Source organism: Phodopus roborovskii, unplaced genomic scaffold, assembly GCF_943737965.1.
Source record: "Phodopus roborovskii unplaced genomic scaffold, PHOROB, whole genome shotgun sequence".
Lineage (NCBI taxonomy): Eukaryota > Metazoa > Chordata > Mammalia > Rodentia > Cricetidae > Phodopus > Phodopus roborovskii.
Window position 1 is genome coordinate 15,670,657 of NW_026126517.1, and position 23,644 is coordinate 15,694,300.

Below are 23,644 nucleotides of genomic sequence, written 5' to 3' on the forward strand. Positions count from 1 at the left end.
GGAACTCTTCTAATTTTGTAATAAAAAAAAAAAAACAACTCAGTTATGAAGCTGGCAAAGTATCTGACAAATATCTTCATAAGACAGACCTAAATGGCCAACAGGCACATGAAAAAAAAAAAAAGATCACTATCAACTGCTATGAGGAAATTAAAACCACAATGAAATAGCATATCATAGCCACCTGTCGAAGAGACAAGTCTTGGGGGTGAAAAATAATAGAGCTTCTTTGGAAAACAGTTTGTAGTTTCTCAAAAGGTTAAGCACAAAGCTACCATATGACTCAGGAATTTTACTTCTAGATATATGCCAAAAGAAACAAAAACATGTACCTACAGAATCCTGAGCAATTGCTTGCAACAGAAAAAAACCAAAATGTTTACCAGTTGCTGAAAAAATAATATGGTTTTATTATTACTATCATTGTTGAATAATAATTCAAAAAATAGTAAAGCATTAGTGAATCTAACAACACAGATGCGTCTTGACATCAGGTTAGCTGAAAAAGTTCAGTCATGAAAAAGCTCATATTGTATATTCTATTTATAAGAGAAATGACAAATAAGCTAATTTACACATTAAATAAATTAATGGTTACCTAGGGTTGAAAAGAGATTTTTGGAGTGGGAAGACTCAAGAATGACTGTCATTATGGATCCCTTGTGTTTTTATTGTTAACATTTTAATCAGAAACAATCATGTAAGAGTTGGCTGTCATAGATGTGGCTAGTGTGAGGCCAGGAAGCCTTACATTGTGGTCTGTGTTTCCTAGAAGGCAATGCATCAGGATGGCTAAAGGTGACCCCAATGCTTATGTCCTTATGCTCTCTTTGTGTGAGAAGACCACAAGAAGAAAAGCCAGATGCTCTCAATATTGCAGGATTTCCTAAGTGCTCTGAGAAATGGAGACAATGCCCGGGCAGGGAAACTTAAAACTGATGAAATGGCAAAGTTGGACAAAACATGCTACATTTGGGGAACGAAGGACTGTGGACCAGCTCACAGGTGACCTGAAGGAAAAAGGCATTACTGCTGGTTCATGGGAAACTTTCTGCACTTGTTTTGTTCAGAATTCTGACCCAAGATCAAAGCTACAAATCCTGGAATCTCTATTGTAGAAGTGGTTAAAAAACAACAGTTGAGTGAGATGCTGAACAGCTTGAGTAGCAGAGAAAAGCAGCCATGCATCAGTCAGGTGGAGAAGCAGAGGGAGAAATATGAGAAGGATGTCCTAAGTACAAGCCAAAGGGAGGGTCCCAGGGTAAAAACATCTTATGGACTTTGTCCACAAAAAGATGGAAGATGAGGAGCAGCAGGAGGAAAACAACTATTTTATTTGGTTTAATTTTTTATTTTTATTTTATTTTATTTTATTTTTTTGAGACAGTTTCATGTAACCCAGCTGGCCTCAAACTCCTGATCCCCCTGCATCAGCCTCTCCATAGTACTGGGATTATAGGCAGATACTATCATGCTCAGCTAAAAATTTGTTTATCTGTCTCTCTGCAAATACCACGGGGGGGGGGGGGGAGAATCATGATCCACACATCTTATTGAGCTGTCCACTCTCCTAGTTGTGTTTTATTTAGACTCTGACCACGGTCACCCTGCAGCTCCTCAAAGCCTCTGGTTTACTTAAAGTGGACACATGTGTGGATCTCCTGAAATCGTATCAAAGTTGTCCATGTTTCCAAACACTCTAGAAAGGAAAGGTACTCTTGTGCTCTTGTTACTCTGAAATTTGCTTTTGGTATGACAGGGCATTTAAAGATATTTCTGGCATTTTGTTTTCATTTAGTGAGGTGATATTAGCATGGTTATTGGCTGAAAACTGAGTTGAAAACTGTACATATTTGTAGTTTGTAAAGTAGACAAACTTGATGCTCCTTGTGCGGCATGGGGAAGACGCCTTTTGGAAGAGCTGTAGTTAATTAAGGGTGTACACTGTGAGGCTAGATCTGTGGACACTGATGACTTCTAATAGGTTGAGGTTGTCTTGTGGTTTTCTATGACACAGCATTCTGCTGACATTCTTTGGCTGTGAAACAGAGAAGCTAACATGAGAAGTAGTTGGGTTTTAAGTTATGTGCAGTAGATACACATTAGTTTTTAGACAAACTGCAGAATTCTTCATTGTCAGCACAGAAACTTCAAGAGCCCTCTGCACCTAAGCACAATGTTTTTGAAGCTAAACCAATTACATATTTAAAAAATCATATCAACTAGAGGCTGGAGAGATGGTTCAGTGGTTAAGAGAATATATTGTTCTTACAGAGGACCTGAGTTCAATTCCCAGAACCCACATCAGAAAGCTTACAACTTCCTATAACTCCAGTCCTGTGGTGATCTGATACCCTCTAATCTACCCCCTGACAAATAATAATTAAAATTTAAAAAAATTAAAATGGTTTAAAATGTTTTTTAAAAAATCATAAACACTTTAAGTGCACAGTTCAACAGTTAAGAATATTCACACTTTGTTACACAGACTTCTAGGACATTTTCATCCAGCAAAACTAAAACTCTGTACCATTAAATGACAATGCCTCATGTCCTCTTAACCAGCTCCCAGAAGGTACTATTTTACTATTTCTGGGAATCTGACTACTTTGTGGAGCGCACAAGAGTAGCATTGTAATACCTGTCTTTTGGTGACTGCTCATTTCATAAGCATGCTGCTGCAACATGTGAGAAGAGGAAGCCTACAAACCCTTCTACATTCATCCACGGACACGGGCTGTTCTGAGTACCGTTGCTACAAACAGTGTGCAAAAACAAAATTAAAAAATTCTATCTCCAATGTCACTGGTGGAAAAAAGAGGCAATAATTTAAAAAGTAAAAGAAACAGAGGGAAATAAAATTTTTAAAGTGCATCAAATTCAAATTCTTCTCATCTCTCATTGTTATACAAAACGAGAAAAGCCAATGGCAACAGAGATGGCTGTCAGCGCTCAGAAGCCCATTCCTTTGCTGCCACACTCAGACACCTCCAATACTGTCAGGATTCAAAGCAGAATTTCAGAAGGAGGACAGTAAGATAACCTCAAAGATTTCTCATGAGTCGCTCCAACTAGATGAAGAAAGAGAAAGCTAAGAGGACATTGTTTAAAAGCCAGCAAAAATCGGAGAAACCTTATTTTTCTAATCACTTTTAAAATAACAGCTCCCACATGGTTCAAACTAAGCAAAAGACAAGTTTGGCATTCAACTTTCCCTGTTGGGCCAAGGTTAGATATCCTATTAGATAGTTATTATGTGGGACTGTTTTCCTTCCAGATAATACACCTTATACACTTTAAGAGCTATTCTACATAATTTCTTTGTTTGGTTGATTTTGAAGGAAGGTGGAAATATTACCAGTCATTGGCACTGCTTTCAGACTCTTATTGGAGACTCTTTTTTGAAGTCCGTCTATGTACAGAAGCAAAGTTACGAATGGCATTTCGAAGAGTGGCGGTCCCCTCGGAGATATCAGAAGAATTGATGACTGAATGTAATGCACGATTATATGCTGCAAATGAAGGTTTGCACAACAATGAATAAAGTCAGGTTCTATACAACTCTCCCACTTCTTTCCCCCTATCAGTCTTTACCCAAAATGCCACAGGGATTAAGTCTAGCCACTGAATAAACATTTATCAGGTCCTTATAATAGAGCAAGCACTGTGCAAGGAAAGAAAAGAGAACACAGAGAGTGGTAGCAAAACTAAAGTTGCAGTGAAGTACTTCCACACCACAGGCACATACAAAATGTCATCATAACAGGAGGATGGACATGAAGGGACACCTAGGGAACTGGAAGGATTGGAGTCGCTGTACCATTTAAAGTGGGCTTTGGGCATTGACAGGAGGTGGGGGGGGGGAAGGTGTTATAGGTAGAGAACCAAGTGAATGAGACCCAAAACTGTAAGAGCAAGTTTGGTGAGGCAGTAGTGTGGCCTGAGACCAGTGAGAAGTATATAAAACATCATGCATTTCATCCTGTTATGAGGAAAACTTTTAAAGTAAGGGAATGGTAAGATTTGTACTTCATAGGACCAACAAATTCATACCACAGAGATGAAACACATCAAAATGTAAATACTGGCAACATTTTTAGTGTTTATATGAGGCTGACATAAACAGTTCCTATGTTCTCTAAGTCAATATTTAGTGATGGATACCACACATTAGCAACCACAGGAAGGATTATATTCTTTCTGCTTGGGACTCTTTTGTTTTTTTTTATTGACAGGGTTTGTCTGTGTAACAGTCCTGGAACTAGCTTTATAGACCAGGCTAGCTTCAAACTTACAGAGATCTGCCTGCCTCTGCCTCCCAAGTGCTGGGGTTAAAGGCGAGTGCCACCACTGCCTGGCTACTTGAGACTCTTGGTAGAGCTCCTCATCTTTTTTCGAGTCAACAGCAGAATGGACAGTCTAATATGGATTTATGCTTGTAGGTCTGTATTAGGCACTGTTAAAGTATGAGGATAACAGACTCCTAATTTAGCCATAAAGGACAAACTCTTAATAGTGTTCTGGAACTCAAGTCCTCTTATATACAATGTAATGAGCTGGAAACGCTTCTCCACCATAAACAGGACTAATTAGAAATGAAACTATAACAATTCCCATTGCCTCACACAGCTGTTGTATAAAGATATATATATAATTCTTACATACATACAGTAAGTTCTCAAATTCTAAATAACCACAATCAACACACACACACGCACATGCACACACACACACACACAGTTTTTTAAACTGCTATTAGGATTCCACTATTCCTTAAGAAACTTACCTCTGTAGTTTTTATAGAAAATACAATTGTTGGCACAGGTATCAGGATGAGCATCCCAAAAATCAGGACCACAACAGCATAATGGAGGTAAAGTGATATTATAAAGCTTCATTTTCTCCTGGACCTGGGCTCGTAAAGCTTCTACATATCTATAAAAATACAGTGCAGTCAGGTAAATCAACTACTAGGAGAATAAGCATGAATCCTGATTTTATACCCAGCTTTCATTGCTCTGTACCTTGAGTCTTCCTATGGAGTGGGAAATAGCAGTAGGAAAATGCAGTACTAATCCAAGAGTGGGGAGTATGTACCCTAAATGAGGAAAAGTATGAGAAGACAAACCAAGCCTCCCCCATCCCTACCCCCCCACCCCCCACCCCGCCTCATTTTCTCTTTGGTTTTTTGAGACAGGGTTTCTCTATGTAGCCCTGGCTGTCTTAGAACTCACTTTGTAGACCAGGCTGGCCTCAAATCAGAGATCTCCTGCCTCTGCCTCCCGAGTGCTGGGATTAAAGGTGTGTGCCACCACTGCCCAGCTAAACCAAGTCTCCTAAGGAATATGAGTAAGCCTACTTTCTATCTCTTCTAGAGTCAGAACTTCATGCAGAATATTTAAAATCAATCACCTTACATATTCTTTTTCTCTCTGGTGCTGTTTTTCTCTGGATCCTTTTATTTCTTCAAGCTGTAGCTGGGCTAAAACATCATTTATCTTCTCTTCTGAATAAGGTTCTTCATGACATTGCATCCTTAGGAGCCTTTGCTCTTCAGCATAGCGCTGCTCTTCTGTTCTTTTCTTAATTCTGAAAATGAAACAAAACATACTTCAGAATTTTGTAAAATTAGCATCCTGATCCAAAGAACTCAAGAAATTCCCTCAAAAAAGGAATCACAAAATCAGTTTAGTAATCCAAGGGCTTTTTTTGTTTGTTTGTTTTTCAAGACAGAGTTTCTTTGTGTAGCTCTGGCTGTCCTGGAACTCAAAGAGATCTACCTGCCTCTGCCTCCCTAGTGAGGGGATTAAAAGTGTGGCCAGCAGCCAGCCTCCAAAACCAAGAGCATTTTAAAAAGTGTTTGTGCTAGCTGAACTAAGTTTATCTTCTTTTTCTTAAATGTGGATTGGGTTTTTGCCTCACATATGTCTGAGTGAGGAAGCCACATCCCCTGGAACTGGAGTTACAGACAGTTGTGAACTGCCATGTGGGTACCGGGAATTGAACCTGGGTCGTTTAGAGGAGTGGCCAGAGTATCCAGTGCTCTTAGCCACTGAGGCATCTCTCCAGTCCCTGAATTTATCTTCAAATCTGTATAAATCACCTCTCAAAGGGAAATAAGAAATAGCTAGTAAGACATTTTCTGTAAGAATCCTAGCATAAGAACAGGTTCAGGTTAAAACTACTGGTAAGCAGTATTAACAGGGACCAGATTTTTTCTCACACCAAAGAAACTTAAAAAAAAAAAGATAAAATATAAGAAATAACAGCTTTCAAGACACTGACATCAACCAGCAAAACACAGTAGTCCCTAAAAGATGACAAACAAAAAAGCAATCCCTATTATTGGCAACCTCCAAAGTTCCTATATAATAGCACAAAGGAAAATTCAAATGGAACCTGGTAGATTCGAGGAAAACACATAATAGCAATACATTTATCAACCAAAAGGTAAAAAAATAAATCACAATGTTAACTATTGTCTTAGGGTTTCTATTGTGGAAAACACCATAACCAAAAGCAACTTGGGGTAGAAAATCACAGTCCACCAATGAGGGAAGTATGAGCAGTAACTCAAGGCAGGAGCCTAGAGGTAGGAGTAGAAGCAGAAGCCATGGAGGATGGCTACTTATTGGCTTTCATCTCCTGGCTTGCTCATACTGCCTTCTTATATAATTCAGGCCCACCTGTCCAAAGTTGGTACCATCCTCAGTGAGCTGTGCCCTCCCGATTCCATCATTAATCAAGAAAATATGTCAAAGACTTGCCTACAGGCCAATATTACAGAGGCATTTTCTTAATTAAGATACCCTTTCCAGAGATATGTCTAGGTCTGTGTTACACCAAACAAACAAACAGACAAACCAAACCAAAACAAAACCTAACCATTACAGATATGCAATGGCCCTCATGGGGTCATAGATTTGAATGCTTGGTCACTAGGGAGTTGCACTATTTCAAAAGATTTAGGAGGTGTGGTCCTGTTGGACAAAGTATGTCACTGAAGGTGGGTTCTGAGTTTTCAAAAACCCCAAATCTGGCATGGTGGTGCACACTTTCAATCCTAGTACATGGGAAGCAGAAGCCCTGTCTTTAAAAAAAAGACAAAATGAATGTGCTTTCAAGCCCATGCCAAGGCCAGACAGAGGCAGTTAGTCAGTACCCACCCTCCCCCAACTCACACACAGAGCCTACAGGCCAGGATGTAGAACTCTCAGCTACTGCTCCAGTGCCCGCCTTCATGCTGCCATGTTCCCCATGATGATAATGAACTAAAACCCTGGAACTGTAAAAGCCCCAGTGACACACCTTCTTTTATAAGACACACATGGTCATGGTGTCTCTGCATAGCAACAGAACAATGACTAAGACACCAAGTATGTGAAGAAGCAGGGAAGCTACTCATAATGAACAGAGTAATTAATCAAGATCAACTACAACTGGACTGTTGTGTTAGAATTACAAAAAAGGGCAGTCACATAGTAATTACAGCCATATCCTGTATGTACAAAAATAAAGATCTGCTGGGCAAGGTGGCACATATACACCTCAGCATTCAAGAGGCTGAAACAGGAAGATCATTCCCAGTGTGAGTTCCAGGTCAGCCTACACTACATAGTGAGACCCGTGTTGAACAACAAGAAGTAACATGAAAAAAGACCGAAATAAAACTTCCAGGGTTGAAAGCTGCAATTCTGAGACAAAAATATGCTAACTATGATTCTGCCATAGATATGCATCTGTAACCATAAAGATAGAAAGTCCAAGATGAATCACAGCAAAGGGGATGCAAAGAAAAGAGCACACCACAGATTAAAGAATCAGGTAAAGAAATTCAGTAACCGTTTCTCCAAAGATGATATACAAATGGGCCAAGATATATGTGAAACAATAACTTCACTCACTCTCAAGCCAAAATCACAATAAAAAAATCATCTAGCCAGGCATGGTGACACAAGCCAAAATCACAATAAAAAAAATCATCTAGCCAGGCATGGTGACACATACATTTAATCCTCAAACTTGGCAGGCACAAGCAAGTGGATCTCTGTAAGTTCGAGGGCAGCCTGATCTACATTGTGAGTTCCAAGACAGCCAGGGCTAAGAGACCCTGTCTCAAAACAAACAGGAAAAAAAAAAAATCATCTAATATCCATCAGGATTGCTACATTAAAAAAAAAAAAAAAAAAAAAAAAAAAAAAAGAGCTGAGTTTGTACCTCAGTTGGTAGAGAGAATGTCTGCTTAACATGCAGGAAGCTGGTTCTACCCAAGTATCACATACAGCTGGATGTGGTACAGCCCAGTGATCCTAACATCTAGGGGACAGAAGTGAAGTGAAGGTTTCAGGAGTTCAAAACTAGCTCAAGCTACACGAAGATTAGCTCAAAAAAAAAAAAAAAAAAAAAAAAAAAAAAAAAAAAAAGAAGAAAAAGAAAGAAGAAAATGCATATCTAAAATCCCAGCTACTTGAGAAGCCAAGAAATGAGGATCACACACAATCACAAGTTCAAGCCCAACTTGAAAAAATAGAAAAACTTTGTCTGAAAACAAAGAATAAGAAAATAAAAGAACATGAGAAATTAAAATCCTTGTGTGATTGTTAATGGAATTCAAAATGGCATGCCACTATGGAAAACAATCTGAAGTCTTTTGAAAAAGTAAAAACAAGGGTTGGAAAGATGCCTCAGGTATAAAAACACTTGCTTTTCTTCCAGACGACCCATGATCTGTTCCTAGCATCCACATGGTGGCTAACAACCATTTGTTAATCCAGTTCTGGAGAATCTGACATTCTCTTCTGGCCTCCTTGGGCATAGTATGCATATGGTGTACATACATACATGCAGACAAAACATCCATATGCATTAAATGAATAAATAAAAATTATTTTTATTGGTTAAAAGGATGTGTATGCATGAATATATGTGTGTATATATCTATATATCAGGTATAGATCTTATACATGTGTATATTATATCAGCCAGTGTATACTTCAGAGCAAGGAAAAGAGAGAGCCAGAACCACTTTTTTTTTTCTTTCTTTTTTTATATTTGAGACAGCGTTTTATTATAAAGGTCTGGCTGGCCTGGAACTCAAAATATAAACCAAATTGGCCTTGAATTTATATGTTCCACCTGCCTTTGCCTCCCAAGAGCTAGAATTAAAGCTACTGATATTACATGCCAAACATTTTTAAACCCCAAAGTAGACACTGAAATGTATGTAGGACTTAGGCTATAGTTCAATGGTAGAGGGTTTGCTTGGCATGCATGAGACCTTAGGGTAAGTCCAAAGCACCATACACAAAAAGTATATTTGGGGTCTGGAGAGATGGTTCAGCAGTTAAGAGCACTCTCTCCTCTCGAGGGAACTTGAATTTAATTCCAGCACTCACACCGTGGTTCACAAACATCTTTAACTCCAGGTCTAGTCTTCTGGCCCCTCAGGCACCAAAATGCAGGCAAAATACTATACATATAAAATATTTCTAAAATTATATATTTGTATATACTTATATATACATGTGCATATACATATATAAAAATATTTTTATATACAAATACATATGGATATGTACAAATATATAAGGTAGTAACTGACAACTCTAAGGAAATATTAAAATATTGAAATACACATAAAAATTTCAATGTTCCTTCCTCAATCACTGACACAGTAAGTAGGCAGAATAATGGAAATGATACAGTAGACTCTATGAACCAACTTAATCTAATTACATTTAAAGAATAAGACTAAGAATCACATATATTATGTGAACCAACTTAATTACATTTACAGAATAAGACTTAGGAATAACATATATTATGAGAACCAACTTAATTACATTTAAAGAATAAGACTTTAAGAATAACACATATGCTGGGCTGATGGGAGATGTCATTCTGTAAATATGTTTTTCTTATTGGTTAATGAATAAAACACTGTTGGCCAATAGGAAAAGAAGATAAGTGGGACTAGGAGAAAAGGAGGAAAAAGGAAGTAGTAGGGAGGCGATCAAAACGGAGTACTGAGAGAGTAGAATGCTAGCCACTCTCTCTGGTAAGATAAGACCATGTGGAAGTACTTAGATTAATAGAAATGGGCTAATAATTAAGACAGAGCTAGCCAATAAGAAACTAGTAACAGGCCAACAGAATTATATCTAATACAGGGGCTTAGTGTGTTATTTGGGGCTGACATGGTGGTGAGACCAGCCAGGGGAAAAACCTTTAATCCCAGCACTTGGGAGGCAGAGGCAGATGGATCTCTGTGAGTTCAAAGCCAATCTGGTCTACAGAGCAAGTTCCACAAGAGGCTCCAAAGCAATACAGAGAAACCCTGTCTCGAAAAACAAAAACAAAACAAAACAAAACAAAAGAATAACATATATTTTTCTACCACAAATCTCTTGAACTTCAAAATTTTGCCAAGACAGACAATACCCTAGACCAGTGGTTCTCAACTTGTGGGTCACAACCCCTTTGGAGATCTAATGACCCTTTCGTAGTGGTCACCTAAGACCACTGGAAAACATAGATATTTACATAACGATTCATAGCAGGAACGAAATTACAGTTATGAAGAAGCAATGAAAATAATTTTATGGTTGGAGTCACCACCACATGAGGAACAGTATTAAAAGGTCGTAGCATTAGGAAGGTTGAGGGCCACTGCCCTAGGCTATAAAACCAATGTCAATAAATTAAAAAAGATTGAAATAATGCACAGCATATTTTCTCTGACCATATAGATAAATTAGAAATTAATAACAAATTCTTAGAAAATCAGATATATTTTGGAACTGTAGGATGTACTTCTAAATAACATGATTAAAAAAAAAGTGGAAATTAGAAGAAACGTGTAACTGAGTGAAATGATTTACTAGATACAGCTAAAGAGTATTTAGTAAGGCTGGAGAGACGGCTCAGGGGATAAGAGCACTGGTTGCTCTTCCAGAGGACCCATTTGCATTTCTAGCACCACATGGCAGCTCACAACTGTCTGCAACTCCATGCAGACAGCAAGAACACACATGGCACATACACATACATTCAATAAAATATCCATACACATAAAATAAATTTTAAAAAAAAGAGAGTATGTAATAGGGAATTTCTAGCACTAAATGCCTATATTAGAAAAATAAAATAAAAAGGGCCTCAGATCAAAAACGTTAGTCTCTAAGGAATTCAAAAAAAAAGAAAAATCAAGCTCAAAATAAGTACAAAAAAAAAAAAAAAAAAAAAAAAAAAAGGAAATAATAGGTCAGAAACAAATTGGCAAAAACAAAAATAACAGAAAAAATACTGGGATGAAAAGTTAGCTCTCTGATAATTGTTGAGTCAGTCTGAGGGAAAAGATACAGATTATTAATATAAAAGTAAAATGCTATCATTACAGATTCTTCTGTAATATAGAAGGCTCAGGCCAATTTATGCCAATAAAGTTGACAACTTAGATGAAGTTAAAATGGAAAGATACATATTACTTATAGTCCTATATTAGTAACAATGAAACTGTAGCTTTTTCTCAATGAGAAGTACAGAACTACATGGGTTTACAAGCAAATTCTATCAAAAGCTCAAGGAAGAAATAAAGCCAGCTGTCACTCATCCAACAAGACTGAAGAAGAAAAACTGCTTCCCAACTATTCTCTAACACTAGCATTACCCTTAAGCCAAAACCAATAAAACTCACAAAAAAAAAAAAAAAAAAAAAAAAAAAAAGTGCAAGTTAATGTCTCTTCTCACACACATATAATGTTGTTTTTGTTTATTTTCTTTTCTGGAGCGGAGTTCTGAACCCAGAGCCTTGTGCTTACCAGCGGGCACTCCACTACTCAACTAAATCCCCAATCCCTATTCTGTCTATATTTGGTCCATTTTGATACTGTATTGAAATTTCCATTTATGGTTGTTGACAGCATACAGGAATTCACACATTACTAAATTCACTTTCAAATTCCAATGGAATGTTACAAAGTGATCACGTTATTTTCAAATAAAGGCAGCTTACTTCTTTTTAAAAACTGTTTTATTTCTTTCTCTTACCAGACTGCACCAACTAGAACTTTCAGTATGACCTGATTAAATATGACAAGAAGGGCAGCCTCTGACTTGGAAAGAAAACATTTAGTCTTTCATATGAAGTACATTAGTGGTAAGGTTTTTTTTTTTAACAGATGTTCTTTATCAAAGTAAAGAAATTCCCTTCTCTTTCCAAACTGGCGAAAACATTTTTTAAAGAACTTTAAGTGAGTGTTGGATTTTGCATTGTGGTCATGTAGCCTTACTCCCTCTCTAACTCCATTCCTTCTTTTGAATGTTAAATCAGCTTTGTCCCTGGTAAAACCCACTTGGTAATATTATGTTGCCCTCTTAATGTGTCGTTTGATTCTCTTTGCTCGGAATGCTAATAGAGGTGTGGATAGTAAAAACTGTGTTCATGTCTCAGATGGAAACACTAACTCTATAGGGAACTGAACTAGAGGCAATTCATATTACATTCTTTCAAATAGTTTGTCTCTATTTTGTTCATGTCCTGAGACTTTGTGCAAGACTAATTTAAAATTAATGACACCTCTTCTGGATTGGATCTACTTCTTATTTGTGGCTATTGTTTGCTTCTAGTAATATTGGTATGATCACTTTGAAATGCAATTTGACAGCTTCCTTTAAGATTGCAATACACACCTATCTTATTCTGCAGGTATTTAGCCAAGAGAAAACATAATATATGCCCATACTGATGCTTGCATACAAATTTCACTATGTATGTATGTATATATACACACATATATGTGTATATATATTATTTTTTCTTATTTTACATATGGATCCCAGGTCCCTCTCCCTCCCTCTGTCCTTCCCATGCCCCCTAGAAGAACTTTATTTAAAAACAAGTCAATCCTGTCTACAACACTTCAAAGTATGAGATGAGTACCTGGTTAGGGGCTAAGGATTTTTTAAGTTAAAGCCAATGCTTATCTCCATCTCCCAATCTGAAAATCTTGGAGGCTTAGGAATTGTAATTCCTAGGTCTACTTTGTTTGTGTCCTAAATGGAACAAAGCCTAAAATACAAAGCACCTGTTTAAAATGTTTACTAGAAGGAAATGCTGTGACAGATCCCATGTAGCCAAGTATTAGAGTTTCCTTTCTGTTGGTGTGATAAAAAAACATTCTGACCCCTTCTTAAGGAAAGACATACTTTATTACATCTTGTATTTCCAGGCCACAGTCCATCATAAAGGGAAGTCAAGGGTAGGAAGTCAACTAGGAACCTAGTCGGAGTCATGGAGGAATGTGGCTTGCTGGGTTGCTCTCTGGCTCACTTCCTGGCTCATGCTTAGCTAACTTTTATCCAGCTAAGGACTACACACCTGAGGAACAGCGCCACTCATGATGGACGGGGCTTGCTTACATCAATTAATAATCATGACAATTCTTCATAAATACAACCCCAGACCAACCTGATCCAGGCACATCTTCAAAGAACCCCAGGGTGTGTCAAAATGACTGCCTAAGCCTAAATGGGACATCCAGGATGACTTCTGGTCCTCTTGTCTCTTCCTGAGTGCTGGGATCACAGGCGTGTACCATCCCAGTTTCTGTGGTGCTGCACATCAGCCCCAAGGATGTATGTTTGCTAGCCAAGCCATCTACCAAATGAGCTACATCCCCAGCCTACTCACTGAGTAGTTTAAACCTACTGATGAGAGATGCTTTTTAGGGAAAACAAAAAACAACAGAAAGCTCTTTCAGAAAAACAAAAAATTACTCTTGTTGATAATGAATTTGGATCTCCAAAGAGCTCTCATGAGAATATATGAAGAGATCAACATGATTTGCATACTTCCTATGGATAGACAGATTTAATGGATCTGGGAAAACTAACTAAGTGTTCTGGAAAGGATTACTGTGGGCAAATGCTATCAAGTAGTGTGCCAAAAACATATCTTGCATGAAAAGATGAGTTAGTTAATGGTACTGTTATCTGATTGTAAGAAACGGATAGCCAAGTATGTTAATTTGGGTATCTGTGAAATATCAAGGCCTGTCTAGGAAACACAGAAAGTTCTAATCCAGCCTGGACTACAAAATGAATGAGACTCTGTCTAAAATTAAAATAGATTTAAAGAAGAAAAACTGCCAAAGCCACTCCAACCTAATTAAGTAACGTAAGTAATCACCCATTAACTAAGCACAAGACATTTCACTAACAAAAAGATTACAATTTGTGAAAGGCTCAGATGACTGTCAACATTTCTTACTAATAAGAAATTTCCTGGAGGCAGGGCCTCACTATGTCACTCTAGTTGGCCTGGAACTCACTCTGTAGACCAGGCTGGCCTCCAATCACAGAGATCGTCCTGCCTCTGCCTCCCCCGTGTTGGGATTAAGGGTGTATGTCACCAAGCCATCTAATAAAGTATTTTTAATGAAAGTGTATATATATTTTTAGATACAATGGTATTACACATTTAATAGGCTATGTAATAGGTTAAAGATAACTTTTATATGCACTGGGAATACAATTCCAGTGACTTGTCTTTTGTGATATTTACTTTATTGCAGTGGTTGGGAACCAAACCCATGGTATCTCCAACATATGCTTGAATATAACTCTAAAATATGCAAACCAGTCCACTCAGAAAGCAGAACAGTGTTTTGTAGGTTAGAGGTAGAGGATGCAGAAGGTTACTAAGGGACGTGACAAAAGTCTTGGGGATAACATGTGCCCTCGTTAGGGTTACTATTGCTACGACCTTGACTAAAAAGCAAGTTGAAGACAAGAGTTTATTAGGCTTATACTTCCACAGCATAGTCTATCACTGAAGGAAGTCAGGACAGGAACTCAAGTAGGGCTGGAATCTAGAGGCAGGAGCTAATGCAGAGGCCACAGAGGTTGCTGCTTACTGGCTTGCTCAACCTGCTTTCTTATAGAACCCAAGACTACCAAGCCCAGAGGTGGCATCATCTACAATGGGTTGGGCCATCCCCATCAATCACTAATTAAGAAAATGCCCTACAGCTGGATCTTATGGAGGCATTTTCTCAATTGTGGCTCCCTCCTTTCAAATAACTCCTCTAGCTTGTGTCAAATTGACATAAACCTAGCCAGCATAACAGGTATGCTTACTATCATGACACTGGTGGTGGTTTCATGTGTTATACATGTCAAAACTTACCAACTTTTGGTGCTGGGGAGATGGCTCAGTCAGTAAAGTGTTTGCCATACTAGCATGAGGGTCTGAGTTTGGATGACTTTTCAGAGATTTATTTATTCTATTTTATGTCTGAATGTTTTGTTTGCATGTTCATATGTGCATGGGTGTCAGATCCCCCGGAACTAGAGTGGTTGTGAGCCATCATATGGGTGCTGGAGACCCAACCTAGATCCTCTGCAAGAGAAGCCAGAGCTCTTAACCACTGAATCATCCCTCAACCCCCAGACTCATATTTCTTGAATAAGGCAAGACTGCTAAAAGGTCTAGGCTTCTACTGATTTGTGGCAGACTGTCAACTCTACAGGGAATTAAAGTCTCTATTGTGTTAGATTAAATTTAAGGTCTAGACATCATACTACAAAACTACAAGATCAGGCACCAGAAAAACAGGCATGGATGTTGTCAGTGTGCAGCCAATTCATCCATATTCTGACAGCTAACCACTAGCTACTTCCAGGAGAGAGACACAAGGCCATGTTAAACAAGGATTTTCTCACAACTACCTTCCCGTATTTGCTAGTATTTTCTGAGCTAGCCCTATAAAATAAGTTGAGTATTTCTCAAAGCGCATAAAAGCAGTTTTTATGGTATGACTGAAACTGCAGCACAACATAAAGGTGTAATAGGGCAGAGGTGAGAAATCGCATTATTGCAATCTGGGCACAGGGAATCTCTTTATACCAGGGAAGATCAAGATTTAAAGGCATGTGAGGCCATGAACTTGGGAATGAGAGATAGGTGATGTGGAAAAACCCAGCACGGGCACATACAGAGATGGCACTGACTTTAACCTATGCTGCTCTCTGCGTACATTAGAGAATGAAAGCAATAGATTGAAAGTGCAAAACGTGAAAGGTAAGTCCAAAACCATAGGCACTTGAGTAGGATCTATAAACATGAAGAACTTTGTTTTCTTTCTTTCTTTTTTCTTTCTTTTTTTTTTTTTTTTTTCTTCTGTGTAGCCCTGGCTCTTCTGGAACCTGCTCTGTAGACCAGGCTGACCTTGAACTTACAGAGATCTGCCTGCCTCTACCTCCTGAGTGCTGGGATTAAAGGTGTGTGCCACCTTGCTTGCTTTTTCTTTCTTTTCACTTAAAAACAGATTTATTTATTTACATTTATTTTATGTGTATGGGTCTTTTAGTCTGCAAGCTTGTCTGTGCACCATATGTATGTGGTACCCACCAGGGTCAGAAGACGGCTTAAAATCCAAAATGATACTGCTACAAAGTTTGATAAATAAACAACTACTCTATAAACAAGTTTCTATTTTCTAATCTCTTCAAAGCTTCTCATGCAAACATACCTTTACTGATACACAATAGAAACTAGAGGAAGTCAGAACAATGGTGTGACTACTATTACAATATTTCTCTGATAATAATGAAAGGTATTATGAAACCAATGTCAAATTTTCAATAAAAGAGGTATGAATCCAAGAGACTGCAAGTTAGTGTATAAATTCAATATACTGGGCACTTGCACAACTATACAAGTAAATACTAATATTTATACTTCTGAAGTATACTCTAAAAAACTGAAATGATTATGAAACTGTATGTAAAATAATATAAAAATAATCTAATTTAGGATAAAAATAATCAAATTTAGGAAACAATTAAAAAAACTTTGTGGTTTTGCTGTTGCTGCTTTGTTTTGTTTTGTTTAAGACAAGGTCTTACTAGGTAGCTTTGGCTAGCTTGAAACTCCTTATATAGACCAGACTGGCCTTGAATCATACCTGTTTCTGCCTTCCTAGTGCTGGGATTAAAAGTGTGAACTATCATGTTCTACAAAAACTCATCTTATAACTCAGTCCTCTTCTGTATAGTAAGGCCATACACACCACTAATTCTTTACAAAGTAAAAATAAATAAAAGAGAGAAGAACTAAAAATAGGGGTTATCTTTTGACTCCCTAGACCTTCTTCTTGTGCAATTACAGAAATTTGTCAACACTAGTAATATGCTCAAATAAAAGGAATTCTTCTAAGATGGTGAAACAGGCTTATTTCTAAGTGAAAGAGGTGCTCTGCTAGAAAATAACTTCTCAAAGAGATGGAAGTCTGCCTCTTTGCCCCACAGGATTAAATCCTAAAGCCTAACTAGGCAGTATATACAATCTCTGTACATACTGCTTTCCTGCTCAACAATTTCCATGATTCCCATTCTCTGGTTCTGAAAGTGTTATTCCTTAGCACTTAATTTAACAAGGGCTGGATATATAGGATGCCTGAATGGCATAAACCCTGGGCTGGATACTCAGTATGGCAGTTCACAGCTGGAATCCCAATACTCAGGAGGTAAAAGCAGCAAGTCCAGGGTCATCCTTGGTCACAGGGACTTCCAGACCAATATGAGCTACATAAAATGCCATCTCTAATGATAATGATAATAACAGAGAGAAGAATTTAACATTTCCTACTGTAATCTCTACTGGGTATTTTTTCACATACCTCATGCCCCAGTCTGAATTTATCCTCTACACATACCTCCTCCCTGGGCGACATGTTTAACAGTGCTTCATTCACTTGGTAGCATGAGCCACAGATTTGGGGATCATCCATAAATCCCCCTCTTAAAACTGCCTTCTACTCTTTACTATGTTGGCCTTGTCATATGTGGCAGGCCATGTTAAAGATTTCTAAAAATTAGGCAATGGAGCCAACAAATCTGGGACAAAGCTCCGGTTTTACCACTGGTTAAATCTAATCTTATGTTAGGCAGATAACTAAACCTTTCAAGGGCTCATTTTCACATCTTTAAAATAAAAAGGTTAAAATATATCTTATCAAGTCACTGAAATAAGCAAATGAGCTAATACCTCTAAAGCATTCAATGTCATACCTAACAGTATAAACATTCAACGACTGAGAGTTACTGCTACCCTGAAGGATGGCTGAATCAACTGATCACAGTAATTTGTGTAATGCAACTGACTCACAACAAGGGTTTAATACATATGTTTAACATTAATTTCACTCTCTTCTTGTCTCATTTCAATAACATCCTAGCAGTTAGTCTTATCTATTCCCACAATACCTCTAATTGGACTTCTTTCTAACTGTTCTCAGTATAAAGTCCAACTTCCTCCTGACACACTAAGCTCTTTATGATCTTGTCTTTATGTCTTGAGACTCATATCTTGCTATTTATTTAGCTCTGATCACATCAAAAGTCATATTGTCTTACAAATCACTGCTTTTGCAATGCTAGTCCTTTAACCTACAATACCTGTCCCCTCCTTCCCCATTCAAATTCCATCTTTATCTCATGCCATTCAAAAAATTCTTCAATGCCTAGGCTTGGGAAGGCTTCCCTTTCTGCCACCCAGGCCCTCGATGTTGGTTTAAAAACAATTTCTGTGTTCCCACATATTCTTTTGTTTCTTATAATAACAGCAGCCACTAACACCTACTGAAAAAAACACACCATGTCCCAGATTCTATGTCAAATTCATTTAGATAAGATACTATATTATTGTAATAAACACAGCACCTTTACAAAGATACATACTATTATCCTCATTTTATAAGAAGGTAGGAAGCAGAGCTGGGATTGGATGCCTTCTAACTCCTAATACAAAGAATGATGGCGATCCACTTATTTATCTCTTTCCTATTTCCCAGTCAAATCTACCCTGCAGGTTTCTTGAAGACTCTATTGTGTTTTTCACTTCTCATACCCCTAAACCTAACACATCTAACAATAAGTAGTAGCACAATAAGCAGTTGTTAAATTAATGGAAACCATATAATTTAATTCTTAAAAGTAGGCAAAGAGAGCAGTTATCAATTCATGCTTATGAAACAGATCCATGAGTATTTTAGAAAGTGGGTTTTTTCTTTTCTTTCTTTCTTTCTTTCTTTTTTTTTTTTTTTTGCATTCAAGTTAAAACACACAGCCTCCATCAAAAAAAAAAAAAAAAAAAAAACTCATACTTAGTTTCTTCAACAAACCAAAAAGGAAAAAAAATTTAAAACTATTTGTCAACAACAACATGGTTTTAAGTCTTCTGACACCACCTGTAAAACAATCAGTAACTTTCATATTATTTACTGAGGTCAAGAGTATAAATCTAAGAGAATAAGATTATCCAGTACAAAATGGTGATAAAAGCCTTAAGCAGAGGGGTTTTTTTCTTTTTCTTTTTTAAGGTCAGTAGTCTTGCTAAATAAAAATTCCCCATTGATTATGCCATGTGTCAAAGATTTAGGTTAGACATCAAACCTGCAGGAAAGACATACTGGCTTTAGTTAAATGAACTGAGCTAAATACATTTTTACTCTATTTTAACCTGATGGACCCACAAAGAACTGAAGATATCTTTAATATTGGTCAGACCATAATTATGGCTTAAACGATAAGACACAGTAAGATAAATCTGGCATAGGTATTACGGACTTCCTCTGAGCCAATATCCTTACTAAGGTTCTAGTGTTATTATTGAGTAAGATTATATAATCACAGTTCTAAAGAGCATTAAGAACACAAAATATCTAGGCTGGGAATTCAGTACTGATAGTTGGTTTCTTGCCGAGCATACACAAAATTTCCTGTTCAGTCCAAGCATGACTGTAATCTCAGCAATTGAGAGGTAGAGGCAGGAGGGTCAGGAGTTCAAGGTCATCCCCAGCTACATGATCAACCTTGACTACATGAAACCTTGCTTCAAAAGAAACAGAAATACAAATACAAAAGACCCTTGAAATATTAAAGTAGAGTTCTATCAACAACTACACTTTGTAAGGATTTTCCAGGACCCTCTAACTAAGCCCAACACATATGTACACACACAATCTCTCTCTATCCCTGTCCCATTTATTACATTTTTATCAAGTGGCTCAGACTCAACAGTATCATCAGTATCATTACATACCTTGGGAGTGGGATATATATAAGAACAAAAACATACTCAAATTAGCAAACACTTAAGGAAATCTAGACTCATCAGTGGACTATTATATAAAAACCTTCTGAGTCCTTATACCCTCTACCCTGAAAGAACTAAGATATCCAGCCAGAAGGAAACGGTTCCTAAAGTCAACTGGGGCAGGGGGGTTATGGAGAGAAGAAATACAGGGTCTATCACAGTATCATGGTTCAAGTCTGTGATTCTAGCACTAAGGAGCTGGAGACATGAGGATCAGGAACTCAAAGCCATCTTTAGATACACGGGGATTTTTGAGGATACCCTGGGCAGATTCTATACATTGAAAAACAAAATAGGATGGAGAGATGGGTCAGTGTTAAGAGCAGGTATAACTCTTGTAGAAGACCAGAGTCAAGTTCCCAGCACCCACCCATATCACAACTGCCTGTACCTCCATGTAATCCAATACCTGTTCTGACTCTGAGGGTACCTGCATTCAGGTGTATAGGCTCAAGCAGACACAAGGGTTCAGGTACAGACAGACAGACAGACAGGCTCACACACAGACACACATACATATATATACTTAATCTCTAAAACAAAAACCAATGAAGAAAAGGTAGTAAAGAACTATTACAGCCAGGAGGTGGTGGCTCATGCCTTTAGTCCCAGCACTCGGGAGGCAGAGGAGGTGGATCTCTGTGAGTTCGAAGCCAACCTGGGCTACAGAGTGAGTTGTAAGACAGGCTCCAAAGCTATAGAGAACCCCTGTCTCGAAAAACAAAACAAAAACAAACAAACAAACAAATAAAAAGAACTATCGCAAGGAGGGGGGAGGGGGGAGGGAGAGGCAGGAGGAGAAGAAATAACAGTGCCTGACTAGCTGGTGCAAAGCTAGGCTCTGGACCTGACCCACAGTATAGCAAAAGTAATAATAAAGTTGGGCATGATAGCACATATCTGTAGTTACTGCACTCAGGCAGGTGGAATTTGAGAGCAGTCTGGAGTGCAGAGTGAGATCCCATCTCAAAAGGCAAGGGCTAGGTGACCCCAGTGGAACACTCTGACCATGTATGCCTGCACCGTCATCAGAACTGCTCAGTTTGTTTAAGCCTTTGGTGTCCCTGGCCAAGACTCACTGTTACCACGTTCAGCTCCCTGTGTTCCCAAAATATCTCCATTCATCAGAAACAGAACAGATGACAGTCCTCTTTAGCATAGGAATTTTGTCATCATGGTCCTTCAGTTCCCAATTTTTCAAAATGTGTGCCTAACTTTCATGCAGGATTATACAACTTAAAAGAGGGCCCATAAAAAATTGGCAACAGTAAAAGGTTTCTGAATATCTAATGATGAAATTTCAAAATTACATCATGACTTCCGCACAGCCTTGATTCTGAATTTAAAGCACACTTTGTACTGTGCACAGCCATGCAAAACCATTAGCACTGTCTGAAATGCCTCAGCGGAGATTTGAGAATATTGTTACGTTGCAAACTGCAATGTTCTTCATAGAACTTCCTGTTCTTAAAGCAAACACTTTCTGTGTGTTCCTACATCATTTCTCAGGATCAAATTATTATATCTTAACACTGTATCAGCTAGTAAGTTTCAAATTGGTAAATCTTTAGATTGCTTGTATTAGAAAGTTTTATTTTTAAAAACTGTTATTTAAAAAACCGTTGTTAAAAACTGATTTTGTAACTTGAGTTTCATTTTAAAACTATTAAATATGAGGGTTGGAGGGATGGCTCAGCAGTTACTAGCACCGGCTGCTCTTCCAGAGGACCTGGGCTCAATTCCCAGCACCCACATGGCAGCTCACACCTGCCTGTAACTGCAGCTCCAGAGCTTGAGGCCTCCCAAAGACACCCATGCAGGCAAAAACAACAAAAACAAACAAACAAACAAACAAAACGATTAAATACATTTTGCGTTTACATTAGAAAAGAATTTCTAGCAACATCTAATAAGGCTCTGAACACACTTCAGCCATTTTGTACTATGTATTTACCTGAAATGCATTCTCAGAATTATTGATTATCAAATAAAAATATCAACTCTGAAAATGTTGAAAAGCTTCTATATCCTTTAGGTCAAATATTCAAGTCAATGTTTAATTATGTAAAACTTACAAATAAGCACATCCATTTCATTAGTATGAAAACTTCCTCTTGTCTTTAATATGTGCCAAGAATTTATGCCAAAGAAAATAAATATATACTACTTATAAAACTGTGTGCCCATAGTTGCATAAAATGGGTAGTGAGAATAAAAAGTTTAAGAAGTCTCGTCCTGATGATTTCTGATTTACTCTCAGCAATATAATTAACATTTTACGTCGTCTTTTCTCCATCTGTCTGTCTTTACTAAACATTGTGGCAGTGACAGAGGCTCGTTACTGTAATTTCTACAATATTAAGTCCTTTACATATATTTCCCCATTTCATTCAATCATCACACCAGAGACGGGCATTATACCCATTTCAGAGGGCTGGGGAGATGGCTTGGTGGATAGAGTACCTGCAAGCTCTAGGACCCATGCACTGGGAGATGGAAATATGAAGATCCTAGCCAAGACCTCAAACTCCAGGTTTAGTCTCAAAAATAGGGTAGAGAGTGAGAGAGGTGGACACTTGACACTAGCCACTCTTCCAGAGGACCCTCTGCTTTTACTGCCAGCACCCACATGGAAGCTCACAATTATCCCCAGTTCCAGGGGATCTGATTCTCACTTCTGTCCTATGTAGGCAACAAGCATACAGGCATGTAGTACACTGACATACATGTAAACAAAGCACTCACACACAAAATAAATAAATCAATTTTAAAAAATATGAAAGTTTCCCAGCCTTGTCTACAGAGCATGGAATTCAGCACAATACAGCAAGTGATCTTATGGACACCGATATACTAATTCTAAGTTTGTGAATTGTGAAGAGGTTTTAAAAAAAAAAAAAAAAAAAACCTCTTGTAGGTACCTGTTGTAAAGATACAATGTAAGAGGAGACAAATGAAGGAGGGCGGAAGCTCCTCCATTACTAAACACCCAAAACAAGATTGTGTAGTACTTGCAAAAGGAATGAACAAATAGACCAATAGGATAGGACAGAGATTTCAGATAGAGAAGTACATAAATACAATCAACAGACTTTTCACAGAGGAGCAAAGGCAACATAATGAAGAAAAGACCGTCTTTTCAATAAATGGTGCTGGGAAAATCTGTGTATCTTCATGCAAAAAAAAATTAAACAAAGACCTTACATTTCTAATAAAAACAGTACATAATGTGCCACCAGCATGGTAGCACTTATCTATAACCCCATAACTTCAGTGGCTAAAACAGAAAGATTATGAGTTCAAGACCAATCTGGACTACATAGCAAGATCCTGTTTTCAAAAAACACAAAGCCAACAACAACAAAAAACCACTTCTAAATGGGGCATGGTGGAATTAAGAACTGTAATCTCAGCACTGAGAGGTGCAGGTAGGAGGAACAGCACTTCAGAATCACTCTTAGATACACTGAGTTCCACGACAGCCTG

At 37.9% G+C, this 23,644-nt stretch overlaps 1 protein-coding gene across 1 annotated transcript in view; it reads right to left on the reverse strand.

The window, feature by feature from the left end:
• Positions 1-3,254: 3,254 nt before the first annotated feature.
• Ccdc15 (coiled-coil domain containing 15) overlaps positions 3,255-23,644 on the reverse strand; it is a 53,754-nt gene continuing 33,364 nt past the window's right edge. Inside the window, exons 12-14 of the mRNA XM_051196906.1 lie at positions 5,413-5,589; positions 4,787-4,935; positions 3,255-3,512 (exon numbers count right to left, since the gene is read on the reverse strand). Coding sequence (XP_051052863.1) covers positions 3,385-3,512; positions 4,787-4,935; positions 5,413-5,589 — 454 coding nt within the window. The 3' untranslated portion in view covers positions 3,255-3,384. The remainder of the gene's footprint in view (positions 3,513-4,786; positions 4,936-5,412; positions 5,590-23,644) is intronic.